General features: G+C 33.1%; 1 protein-coding gene and 1 non-coding gene across 3 annotated transcripts in view; one reads left to right on the top strand and one right to left on the bottom strand.

Moving 5' to 3' along the window:
- LOC111056936 (protein Wnt-6) overlaps window positions 1-14,427 on the bottom strand; it is a 57,078-nt gene that overhangs the window by 19,512 nt on the left and 23,139 nt on the right. For both annotated transcript variants that reach the window (XM_039423532.1, XM_039423530.1), the window contains exon 2: window positions 7,043-7,263. In XM_039423532.1, coding sequence (XP_039279466.1) covers window positions 7,043-7,263 — 221 coding nt within the window. The remainder of the gene's footprint in view (window positions 1-7,042; window positions 7,264-14,427) is intronic.
- On the top strand, window positions 12,647-12,718 carry Trnap-cgg. The gene has a single exon. It is a non-coding gene; the product is annotated as a tRNA-Pro (tRNA).

The following is a 14,427-nucleotide window of genomic DNA, read 5'->3' as shown; positions in this document are numbered from 1 at the left end:
TGACTAGACTTGTCTTTAATTATTATCCTCAATATGGGTCTTGACTTAATTTCAAATTATTATTTAATGAGCTCAGCTCTCATCATCAGTCCCACGTCAGGCGCCATGTTTCTATGACGTTATTATTTATATTTAAATAACGATTAGCCTCCTGCTTGGCATCAGTCGGTAGAGCATGAAATATTTTGATATAATTATAAAAATTAGGTCGTGGTTTTTTAATAGGATACAGTCTCATAAAAATCTTTATAGGCCCAGGTATGAGCTTCCCCTATAATTCTTGTAATTCATTAAAAAATAAATATATATATATATATATATGGTACTTATCCTATAGTGTTGAGGAATTAAAATAAATTGCACACCATAAACAATTTGATACATATATTAACAAATATTGCAAAAATAGATCAGGGCAAAAATATAAAGAGCGATAAAAATATATAATATAAAAATAGAACAATAATTGAAATCAGTAAAATATCACAGGCTAAACATTATACTCTAAATTTATAGCACGAAACGTTACCATGTGCTTTTATCTTTTAATCATATGCATCCTTTGTATGTAGCTGCAATATAAGCTTGCTAATACTTGTCAACTTGGACAATTCTATTAAAAATAGGTTCCTTAAGATCAACTTGATAAACTGGCAACTAATAATCCAAATATATATATTAAAATTCTCTAGTATCTAGTAGATTTCTTTGTAATGAATATATATTTATCTCAGGGTGCAAGATTCGGCACCTGATGGAATAAGTAGAGCAATTCATCTAGTGAATCAGAGCTACAACAAACTATCGCAAATTATATTGCAAAATTAAAGATCATATGAATATGCATTAATAGCCTAGATTTTATACTTCTTTGATTTATTAGAATTTTCTGAAATGTACTGACTCATTACTCCTCTAATAAAATACCTTTAATACTATATTTACTTGCGCAAGTATTTTTTATTAAATTCTTAATTTATAAGAAAACCCTTTCGACGAGCTAGCTTTGATTATTAGGTAATTTCGAAGCACTGAGGGCGCCCATCACTAATTCAATATTTCTCACTCACTTGGTGAGTGATGGTTCTCCTTTCTCAATTTTACAATTCTTACTTCCGACTTTCAAATTTACATAAAATTTGAATATCCTAGTCCTCCGCCATTTAAGGTTCAAATAGACCGTACTAAAATATTAAATTATTACTTATGTTGTATGTTTAATAATTTCTTTGCCTTCGGGCCATATCCATAACATAGACTATATAACAATTTTACATAAATTCTGATCATTTATAGAAATATATATAAATATTTTTGAATTGGCATACTATTGCCGCCTATTAACTGCCATTATGTGATTGGTGCATGCAAATTGTTTCAGTATTCATGCGCTTGGTAACCTCCTATTTCCTGGATACATTTAATTATTTTTATTAGGTTTTTTAAGTATGCCCTCTACATGCTAGTTAATTTTCTATATATTACTATTTATTTCATGCATCCTAATAGTTAGCCACGTGACCTTTTGTTCTTCCAAATTGCATACCGTTTTGCCGCAATAGATCTCTGCCAAGGGGTTTGGTCAGATTCTACTTTGCATGGCTCGGTCGATTGTTAGGTCGCCGATCACTGAATGTTTATACCTAACCTCAATCTTCAAATTTTTATATAATAATATTTATTAGCAAAAAATTATTTCAATTCCTTTTAGGCTATTGTACCGTTTAGCCAGGACAAGCTGATGCTATCTAATTTTTATGTTATCTCTTTGGCGATATTAGCCAGTTACTTTACTCAGACCTATTAGTACTTCAGCTAGGGATTTTTATATCTACCCAAATTTCAAATATGTTACAGACATTGGCACTTCTGGAACTGAAAAAAAATTGCATGGTTGCCTGTAAAGTCGGTATATGAGCGAAAGTTTTACGTGACAACGACTTTGAGTGGTAAAATAATTTTAATGTGAATATTCATTCCTATAGTAGGAAGAAGGATGAAAATAACTCACAATGAGAGTGAGTGAGAGGCACGCGTCCCTTCCACTCGGGCATGGTTAGCCCGCGCCCACCTAAGAGCAAGAGAGACAACCATTGACTTGACATTTTGAATTAGTGGCGCAGTCGCAGGAGATTGCTTGCGGCGCCGGCGCAGGATGACTGCTCCGTTTCACTCTCTCTCCAGGTGAATGCCTTCGGGTTGGTGCGGCATTGCTCGCCACTGCTCCTATTCGTGCTCTCTCCAGACGACCGTGAACCGAAACGAACGCTCTCACTCGCTCTCATTGTGAGCGCATAACGTGGGAACGTAACGCAGTTTCTTGAAGTGTCTCCCCGGCAAACCAATTTATAAGACGTTGTCACGTCAATAATCAATATTAGTGATGTTTTAAACTAATTTTTGAAAAAAACTGACATTGGTAGTTTTTGCATCAAGCCACAGATATCAATGTGAGGTTTCTGTCATCTATTTCCTTTTGAAACACTGTATCGAAATAATGTATCATGAATTTGGATTTATATGAGTATATTTAAGATGTTGAAGCGATAGAGTAAGTTAATATTTGAAGAGTAATTTTTCATTACAAATAGGATCCCCAATAACACCTACTGTTGAATATTATTCTTGTAAGAGAAGTATTCAGCTGTTTTCAGAATTTTCATCAACTCTGTATTATTGAAAGTTGCGGGTTTCAAAGATTACAATACAACAGGTCTTGAGCGAGTTATAATCCATTATAGTGCATAGTTCACAACTTTTACATCTACAAAATGATATGGCTTCATATATAAATGTGAGGTTTCTGCCATTTATTTTCTTTTGAAACTCTGTATCGAAATAATGTATCATGAATTTGGATTCATATAAGCATATATTTAAGATGTTGAAGCGACAGAGTAAGTAAATATAGTTTTCATTTTCAAATTAGAATTCTAACTTCAACAACTATTTAATTAATTGTCTTTCTATTAATATTTTTCATAATCTTCTTTTATAATTATTTAATTAATAGTCTTAATTCAAATCGCAATTGACAAGTCTACGTCACGACTAACTAGTCCAAAACGGCGCCGCGTCGCGTCGCGTCGCGCCGCCCTCCGACCTAGTTCACGGACCTTCCATTTTCCGCTCTCCTGCGCGTCGCGCCGCCCCACCGACCTAGTGCACGGACCTTCCATTTTCCGCTCTCCTGCGCGTCGCGCCGCCCCACCAACCTAGTGCACGCGCAGCTTCACAATGTTACTTGTCCCCCTCTAAAGGATGAAAATCCTTCTTTGTCTTTCTTCTCTTTGCGTCCTTCGAACGATTGATTGTATTTCCTTCCATTAAGGGTGGAGTGAGGACTCCAGGTCATCTCTGCCACACAACCCTTCACATTCCATACAAATATGCTATGAATAACAGAATAAAAATTATAGAAATTGAAAGAAATATCTGAAAGAGAATCTGAACTTCAAATGAATAACTGATATAAAGAAATTTTCAGAGAGAGGAGAGAGCAGAGAATAAGATAGTGTGCGAGAGAGAAAAAGAGTGATGGAGAGAAAGAGTTGAAGGGAAAAGAAGAGAACTGAGAGAGTGAGAGAACTAATGAGTGACTCTCAGTGTATCTCATATCCACTCATTGTTATGAGCAATCCAAAAAAATAAAACCAGTGATCAGTTAATGTTTAAAAAATACTCAAATCTACAATGCTTTCATTGTTAGTCACATATGTCCAGATGGAATTACACTGAAAAATATTTGCACCTCTGTTACTCAATGATACTGAGATTTATAAACATATAATTATTATATTCATATCACAAATGTTGAACTGGAAAATGATGATAATTTTACCTGTCTTCATTCATTTTTATTGTGTTGCATTAATCAACCCAGTTTCTAAATTTGAACACTTTCACGATTTGCTGCTCACTTCCAAAACATAAGCTGCTCACCATAGGGGGCAATGTAAATAATCCTTGAGTGCTCTGCGAGAGCCAACTTGATTCATAATCAAGAATTAAATCGAACGGTCCCGATCAAACTTAATTCATGGATTTCTTTTATTTCCGATTTTACAATAATTGAGAATTTTAACGCTGTGAGACAGAATTCTGTCATAGGAAAAGAGTCACAGGAGCATGTTGATTGAGAAAAAAGAAATAGTGGATGAATCCGGAAGGTAAACACGTACAAATTTCCAAGTAGTAGAATCCAGATGCCTGAAAATAACGAAATCTTTTTGATTGATGAATGCCAGATTCCTGGTGATAATGTAAGCCGTCTTTCCGATGCTGTAAGCCAAGGCAGGAGCTGTTTGTTTTTGTAGTTAGTATCTGTTAACAGCACATCCAACCTAGGCTCACCATAAGCCAACTTGAATGGAATCGAGATTGATATTGATTGTTACTTCTAAGATAATCTAATTCTGGTATTTTATTGGATGGTGTTCTCGACAGATCAAGCAGATTGGGCTCTATTGAAATCCCAAAATGGAATCATAGCATGCGTGGATCCATGGGGTTTGATCTTCAAAAAATTAATACAAAGATTTATAAATTATTCAAAAGTTAATATTCCATAAGGAATTAAATTTGTTAAATTTAAATAAAATATTTATAGCTATTGTGAAGCTGTATAATCCATTCTCATTTGTTTGGGAATGAACCAATAAACCAATTTATTTACGTTTCTCAGAGGCTGATAAACTCAATTCTAACTAAATTCATAGAAAATATATAAGCGGTGGCAGAAAGTTCAGGAATTAAATTGAGGAGAGGATTATGTACGATTTACATTGAAAAAATATTCTTGAGACCAACTAATCCTCTAGACTATCAAACATTTCTCGTTGCTCTTCTTTTCTCACCATTTCAAGACACTTCACTGTTTGTGATTCCACTTGAAGTTTATTAAGTTTTTGTTTTTCTGCGTAAATCTTGAATTAATATTATTTTTCCTTTAATTTCACCAAACGTGGTATTTTATTACTAGATTTAACTTTTGTCTTTATTTTGTCACCTGATTTTTTTTTAACAATAATAATAATTTATTTCGACTCAACTGTTAAAAATGTTATTAGTGACAGAGGTTCATTTATTTATCCGTTTTATGTTATATATTTACTGTATAGATGATTAGGTACTTCAAGGAATATATATTTTGTTTGTTTTTTTTTCTTACTAGTGCTCTATTACTATTTGAGAGAATTATTGACAAATACTTTTTTTTAGTTATTGAAATTGAGTAACTGTCTCGTCCATATGATAATGTACAATAACATAGTGTAGAACTTGATCCATAGCTGTTAAGCTACTGAACTTCTTTTTTCCGTCATGAAACTGTTCTATAATAGTCCAGTCAATAGACATAAAAAAGGGGGTGTGCATGCAATCTATATTCTAGTTTCGATTTTTCAATATATTATTTGGGTACCTAAGAGAAGTCCAGAACCAATTTCTTCATGCAAAATTTCCTTGTGCTAGATACAGGGTGGCCCAAAAACCGCGTATTTTCAGCTCATTTTCCAGTTTTCACCTATTTCTGCCAAATCTCGTAATCGGACAGAAAAATTTGTTCCTGCCTTTTTTCTAGATGATATGATTCTGAATAAAATGAGATTATTCGGAACTCTCTATCTCCAATGAGTACTGAGTTATGATTTTTCAAAAATGAGTGAAATTTGAAGAAAAAATCAATTTTGATGAATTTAAGTTTTTGATCAACAATATCTTCCGATTGTTACCAATTAGATGTCTTATTCAAAATCCCTCTGGGCGTATTTTTGTGTTCTACAATCTGAGATCTGGTAGAGCGCTCTATCTCATATAGATTTCCAGGTACACCTGACAACAATGCTCCTTGTATTGTGAAAAACACCTAATTTTCAGCTTCAACCATCATCACCAACTACATTTTCCTCACATTGATATTTCGCACAATGACATAAGTTCATGAGATTATGTTCTATAAGAATCACTCGTTAGAAGCACTTCATTTCAGTATTTCCTAGTGGAGAGGCGCGCTTAAGGACACCTCAAGGATCAAAATTTCAAACTCTTATAACTTGTGACACAATGCTCAGATTTCATCGTACTACACTTCATTCTTCTCGGCTCGTCAAGGCGGTCAAAAATCATGCATCATAAGTCAAATTCTGACGGAAAATGGGAAATTTATCGTTGAGTGTACTTAAAGCCCATATTCCAATACACAAAATATGGCCAATTTCTTTCTATGTTCGATATCGATAATCGACTCTAAATGGATAAGCAGTGCATACCTTGATTCAACTATCGTTTGTTTGAATTACATCCACATTTCCAACCAGATTTTCAACTAAGATGGTCTCTTATCTTTAAGATACTTACTGATTAATCCAAGTACATGTTCCATGTAAGTATGATATGTTATATATAATAATGGAATACAGACATCGAGGTTAATGTTTTGTGATCACAATGGTGTGTTTCAAGGTGATTAACTTGGAAGGGGATCAAAACTGAAACATCAAGGAAGTGAATTTTCAAGATGTTATAAGGAAGGAAATTGTACATTGGTTTAATCAAGAAGATGATTGCTCAACAAACAGAACTCTGTTATACGATTGATTTATACTCTATTATATGAAAAATCAAGACATATGAAATTCATTACCTAGAAATAGAAGATTAGATTTGAATTTTGAATATATATTGTTGAAAACAATAATACTAAAGATAGAGGAATATTCTGGGATGTTAAAGATTCCTGCCGAACTCTTTTGGTTTCTCAGAATAGTTCTGAATTGAACATCTTTCTTATAAAATAAGTTGAAAGAGTTTTGAATTTTGGTACAAGAGCAAAAATCTTTCTTGGAGGAGTACTTATGGAGTTTTGAATTTAGACACAAGAGCAATACAAGTTTTGGGAGTTTTAATTTACTGCCAGAACCTTTTCGTTTTAGGAATACAGTAGTTTTTTAATGAAAAATTAACGACAAATGTAAAGTATCCATGCACTTTATTCCTGACATTCCGGGTGATCTGTAAGTAGAAGTGAGGAAGAATTTTGTACCTCTTAGCAAAACTTTTCTGATGCTTCTGCGTGCCGTGGTGCAATTCCAGCGACGATCTCTGAACTGGAACTGACACTCGCGCGTGCCAAGTTGTATTCCGCGAGAGATCTCCTTCAGCAGGGCCGGCTCGTTCCGACAAATCTCTGCCACTTTTCCTTTCAGTCTCCTCGTCTTCTTACATATAAGGGTGGGATCCATTAGCATTTGAGTACTGACTGCCCTGGAATAGAAAAGAGAGATTCAGAGAATTGCTGCGTGGAAAACCACAAATTATGAAACTCTTGTACAGCCTGTTGGGAATGAATAGAATTGGAGAAGGCTACTCATTTTCCCCATAAATTGAGTATCAATAGATGGAAATCGATGCACTTAACTATAATATGACAATTATTCAGGAATGTGGAATAGGATAAATTAGTGAAAATTCTTCAAAAAATCAATAGGTGGAATTTGGGTGCTCTCAGGGTGCATGTTCTGAATAGAATGTATATGGCATCAATACCACTGTATGGAAGAACATAAATTTGGTTCTCAAATATAATAAAATAGATAAAACGTTATGGTTATTCTTCTTTACTGAAAAGAAGGGATTTAGTACAGGATTTTCTCCTTGATTTTTCTAATTCAATTACCTGATGAATGCCCTTATCCAAGATGCAAGAAAATGATCACAATTTCACAGGAAGCATCATCAAAACTAATGAGATTATATGGATAGAATATCATTATGACATCCATATTTTGATACTATGAGATAACGAAAGGATTTGCCGGTTTTTCACAATATATTGATCAAGAAACACCATTTTGATGTATTTTTTTAGAAAGATAATAGAAGTTCTATAAGCTTACATGATAGTACCCAAGTGCAAGAGCAAAATAACACATTTAACTGGAAAGAATAGTGTTGGACCATCGCCTATTATGTTGTCTGTGAATATGAAATATTATTATGTATTATTGTTAACATGATTAACTGGCTAACAAGATTTCACAGACTGTAGATAAATATGGAGAGAAGTGGTAACTAAGAGAAGTAGAAGAATACATCTCATAACAACTCCAATTCTTCATATAAATAGAATATAAAATGTGATTGTATAACTCTATTTCACAGATTATACCTATCTATTCCTTCTACTCAATGAACATATTATGATACATAACTTTCAAACAATTGATCTTTGGTACATTGCTATCATCACAATAAAGTTGCGTATGCAATTGTAATTGCAAGTGAATCCATCCTAAGCATTGATTGGTGAAGAATTAAGTTCTGTTTGTATGGAGTTGGTGGCATAGAAAGTGTCACAAGAATTCGAGTGGAGCTGGGCCTGGGCCTGGGCCTGGTGCTTGCTGTATCCAGCCACATGGGGAAGGAGATGCTGAATACACACTCGTAGGAATAATAAGTAAGAGGCCCTGTACAAACAAGGCGACAACTGTACCTCTCCTCTCAGTCCATGATAATGGTCTCACAAGCTAAGTGGTTTAAAAATATTTGATGTTTTCACAGCATAAAATGTTAAATAAATCTTCCCAAAGAGCTGGGACTAGAGAAGACTGGTATACGGATCAGATGGAACGCTGTGTTTGCGTGTTTGTTTGTGAGCCTTTTGAGATTCCGTGTTAAATCCACCTGTAAACGGACCAGTTTCAATCAGACTCACTCCTCACTCTTCAATATAAGAATGTCTCACTCACTCTCATCTATAATTCTATTGCTAATGTTGTTACTGTCAAAACAATGCTAATATTATAATAACGTAATCTAACGTAATCTAACAGTAGTCATGGAGCTGGAATCTTCATATTTTGGCAGGAATCGGTTTTATGAACCAATTCAAGCAAACTTTTTATTTCATATTTCAAAAGTTTCACGTTTGATAACATGATATTATTGAAAGGTTCAATTCAAGTGAAGTGAACATGTTTTTAACTGTCTTTACCCATTATTGTTATTAAACTTGCTGAAATAGAGCAGCAGTGCTTTTCCACCTTATAAAACTATTCTCACATTCTCTCTGGAAATCGTTTATTTGGAAAGAGATGGAAGCACATGTTTCGAGCTGAAAATGTACAGTATTTGTCTGTAATTTGTGTTTGAATCTATAAATTCAAAGCTTTTTCAGTAGAACAGCAATCATTGAAATTGATAACATGATAGTCATCTCTCGTTGTTTAAATTTTTTTCAAACTATTATGAGACGAAAATCCAAATTAATTGAATAAATTAATTGAAAAATTACGTAATTAATTAAATTTTTTTGCTCAGGGTGATGGCCACATGAGCTTGGGTCACATGACTTGTGCGTGGGTAATGGGATGAATAATAATGAGAGATAAACTTACAGTTTTAGGTGGGTTCCGAACCACCGGGAAGCGATTCTACAACTCATGAATCATATTCAGAGGAGTTGGCTCAAGCGGTCACCCTTCCAAAAGGAGTAGCTGGCGAATGATTCTCAACTTATATAAGCGATAATACGAAAGAATGATCAACATAGTCTGAAAATTTCTAATTAAAAAGTCTGAAATAATCTCATGTATAAACATCTTGACTTTTCGGAAAGATGTAGGTAACATGATATGGATTATGCCCAGGAATAGAGTGCTAAACCAAACCTCTTGAATTCAGCCATTTCAATACAACATTTTTAAAAAGTCTATAATTTTTAAATCGCTTTGATACAATCTGAATTTTGTTATACAATCCCAAGCTATTTCAACGGCTTGTCTAGTATTATGATGATAGATTGAAAAAGCATGGTCAATCCTGCTTATTTGAAATTTCTGTTGAAGCACATCGTCACTAATTGGATACTTCGTTCTCGTTCAATTTTCATGCTAATTACTCTTATTAACCCGTGAAATATTCATTTTGAAACGAGTTTTTTTTCTAAAGTCGTAACCCTCACCCTCAACTAGATTGGAAAACACTTGTAGCATTTATTGTTTTCACCAGTTAACGTTACAGACTTGTCGCCAGTGCAATGTTTAATGCTTCCATACATTCATTATCGAGTAGATGCTTCATTTGATGAGAGTTAACAGCTCTGCGCTCGATTTTGCACGGTTATTTCCTTAGACACTTGCAGAAATATTGGAAAATTGACTTCATTTTTTCAGTTACACTATGAATGATGAAGGTTAAATACCCAAGGTTGTTGACTGTTTATTATTAAAAGTATACAAGACAATTATAGTATTGAGAAAATTGGGAGCATAATAATTATTATTATGTATATTTCCTTTTACAACACATCCAAAGATTTTGCTTTCGGTTTTCTTTGACAAGGAACCTGTAAACAATTCTCTGTTGTTTAGATAATTCTGAAATCTTAAGTGCTGAATGAGGCCATAGAGAAGAATTTTGTTTAGGATTTGAGTTTTCAGCCTCCTTGAATATTCAGTTGGAGAGGCTAAGTAGCTGAAAAGTGAATGGTGATCGGTGAGGCCTCTTCGAGCATGAAAGTGTCACAACGGGATTTCTGGTTGGAAAACTTTGAAAAGAAGAGACTCCATTAACAAGCGACTTGAGAACAGATTCGGTTCCTTGCAGGTGAAAAGGGAGAAGAGGATTCATATTCAATGGAATGGACTGTACCATACGAGAGTTTTTCGTTCGCAGTGGGCATAGTTGAATAGGTAGATAAGTTACAGTTGGGAGGACTTGATTGAAAAGAAAGAGTGGGCTGCTGAGATGATGAGAAAATTCGCTATTGTCAAGCCGGTTCTGGAAAATTTAATGTTGTTTAATCGGCGTTCAACATTTTTGTATCAAGGTGAAGGCTACTGATGTTCTGGGCAGTGCCGGGTTTAGGACTTTTGGGTCCCTGGGCCCAATTCACTGCCTCAAAGGCGAATCCAGCATAGTTCTCTTTATTGGTGGCGGAGCTGCATCAAATGTCAATGTCACCAATTAAACATGATTAAGTTTCAAATGCTGATTAGTCTTGATCATATTTGATGGTTAATCACTTGGATGGTTTTCTGATGATCTGCTCATCGATTCTATTGATGCAGAGATTAGAGAATGTGTCTGATTAAATTTGAAAAGCTGATTTTCAATTGGTAGCTTCAACTTTCTAAGGCTAAGAAGTGTTTATTCAATTTGAATCTTTGAGTTAACTCTACTCATAAAACCTTATCGATTTATCAATTATTGATATAATAATAATAATACCCACCCACACTGGACATTTTCAGGAATTCCTCATTTTCTCATCGAATATGCTAGAAAATAACCTTACATTTTTAGTATTTTATAAAGTTCATTGAAACCAGTTGCAAAATGTATTACTTTGCAAATATTACTTTCACTTGGTAAGTGTAGGTCTGAGGAATGTCGATCGAGCATCCTTTTGAAATAAAATAATATCGTTCAATGAATAATATCATAAGTTGTTATTGACCCTGATAATAGCTAATAGATAGGCACTTTGGAGTTCTTCAGATTAATATTCTCTCCATGTGGAAACCCCCAAATTCCTTTATATTCATACGGTATTTCAGACAATCAGAGAGCCGTTTAGTCTACAGTGTGCAGGTGATAATTGGTTGAATTGTTAAATTAATCAGTTTAATTTACAATTTTCTTAAGATTTTGGAATTTGCTTAGAAAATCCCTCAACAATCAATTGTTTCATAATAAATAATTTATTTTGATATTCATTTATTATAATAAATTTTTCTTCTTGAATCGCCTGTGTGCAATATAATATAGGCTATCAGTTTCCTTAATATTATTATTAGAAGATTACAGCCTACAGGAATAATACTCAATTAAATACAATATGTTAGGCTGTTCTTAATAGCCTACATCATTTGTATTGAATAGGCCTAGCCTAAATAAATTTTGTTTATAATAATAATTTTATAATTTATTTTATTCAATTTCAGTTTGTTTAAACAAAAAAGTTTAAAAAAATGAAAAGTTGAATGCAGAAATGAAAAATTGTGTTCAAGGTACAAAACTGAAACGCATCAATTTGAATTTGGATCGGGTTTTCCCTGCAAATTAACATGTAGCCTACTTGTGAATTACATACGGTAGTCCTACAATAAATACAAGCTTGTTAAACCAGTCCAAATCACTTTAGTGAGATTCACTTTGAACAGTCAGCATTTGCTATATGGTTGGTCACACACCGATTAGTCAAGACAAGACTAGTCACGTTTAGTCACAATACTTTACGTAGTTGCTTATGGAGTCATGTCTAATTGCAATGACTAATCAGTGTGTGTTGCGTCATAAGCAGCAATGCGAAGTATTGTGACTAAACGTGACTAGTCTTGTCTTGACTAATCGGTGAGTGAACTCAATACTTTTCATTCAAACAATACTGACAGATTTACGTGAATTCAGCTATAAGCACTAGAGCTATCTATTGAAGAACTTTGTACTGTATTACAGGTACAGTGGATAGTTATAGTTGTAGTGGGGCCCAAAAACTGTGCCCAATAAGTCGAAATAATCATTATTGAACATAATTTATTATTATCAACAGTAAAGTAAATTGAACAGAAGTACTTCGTATTGGAGAAAGGAGAGTATTTGTAGACTGGTTTCAAGTAAGATATCTCGCGGCCTCTGATCTTATGGCCTGTTGGTCTAGGGGTATGATTCTCGCTTCGGGTGCGAGAGGTCCCGGGTTCAAATCCCGGACAGGCCCACTTTTTTTTATGATATGAAAAATTATTATTAGACTCAGAAATGTCCAACGGAATGAAGTATAGTGATTTAACAATATCTTCCACCAAATTTTCGAAAATAATACCTTTTAATTCCACAAAACATATTTTTTTTCTCAGTACTAACTTACCGTGCTTGTAGCTTTTACCTACAAGTTAATATTTTTATTTATCGCAATTATTATGATTGGGAACGTTTTATTTTTTATCCTACAGTATTATGTTCTCATCAAAATTCTAATCTGATCATCTAGTTAAGTCTTATGAGAATTTAAACTTCAGTTTTATTTTCTATTTTACGAGCAGTGATATTGTGCAAATTAATGTACTTGAAGAATTAGTTTTGGAGTGTTTCTGTTTTTTCTTTTTTTCACAAGAGCTCTTATTGTAATTTATTTGGTTTTTTCTTGTGAAAAAATTATATAGTTCATAATCGTTGATCAGGATTGGCTAGTGATCAGTAATCACATAAATAACTTCAAGAAATTCAATAGTTAGTAACTGTAGTAAATTTGAAAATAATCATATACTATAATAACAAGGAATTTTCTGTAAAAAACACGAGTTATAAACTTTTGTCAAGAGAATTTTTCGTCGATTCAGCCAAGTCGACAACTTTTTATTAATAACTCATGTTATCAACTCCGGTGTAAACGCAACTCAACATGATGTTATCGACTTTTGTAATCAACATCAATTAACATTAATCAACATCAGTTGATAACAAAAATGTTAAAAACTTGTGTTATTAACTCCGGTGTGAACGCAGCTTAAGAAATTATCATAATTTTGGAATGGAAATCAAATTAATTCGTCACAAAACTCATGTTTTAAACTACTATATATTACTGTTGGTTACTACTTATTTTATTTATTTATTTATTATTTTCATCTTCACAAGAAAGCACTAATGATTTATTATATAATATATTACATCTATCGTTTTTCATCCAGAGAACACAAGGGAATATATTATTGTTTTATAAGATCATGATTGTTAGGTAGGAGTTATTGGAGACAGAAACTTATTTTTCAACTAATAATAATAAAGAAAAAACATTTAAGATTTGTTGGTTCATTAGTTGAGAAATTCCAGTTGAGAAACATTCTTCAATCATATTTTTAAATAAATAATTAGAAAAGATAAATCATTAATAGAAAAACATGCTCATATTTCAGTGCAGTTCATTAAGTTCTGAGATGTAAAAATTCTCAACGATAATAACTATCATTCTTTAGCATAGAAATGTAATAAGAGAATAATAATTTGATCATCTCTATCATATTATAGGAAAATAATTAACCTACTAAATCAAAAAAATAGCATTAGAAAAAACCTTCGATGGGTGTTTTGCGAATTTTACGCCTTTATAATGAGATGAAATTCAAAATATCATTGTACTGTTCATAAATAAAGATAGAGGAATCAAGATGGCGAATCAATAATGACAAGTTATGAGAAACATAAAGTGATTCTGCTGTCCATATTCTCATATTATTCTCTTCTGAATTCTGATTATGCATTGTCTGCATGAAAATTGAAAGAAATATTCTTCAATTTCTTGAATAATTGAAAAAATATTGAAATAAATTAGTCTGATGCAAATATGTGAGTATTCATAATCACTAAGGCTGATAACTCAAAAATTAAAAGTCATGCAGCTAAGGTACTCACAGTTATTTATTAACA

This window comes from Nilaparvata lugens, chromosome 3, assembly GCF_014356525.2.
Source record: "Nilaparvata lugens isolate BPH chromosome 3, ASM1435652v1, whole genome shotgun sequence".
NCBI lineage: Eukaryota > Metazoa > Arthropoda > Insecta > Hemiptera > Delphacidae > Nilaparvata > Nilaparvata lugens.
This window is presented reverse-complemented; position numbering and strand designations above follow the sequence as displayed.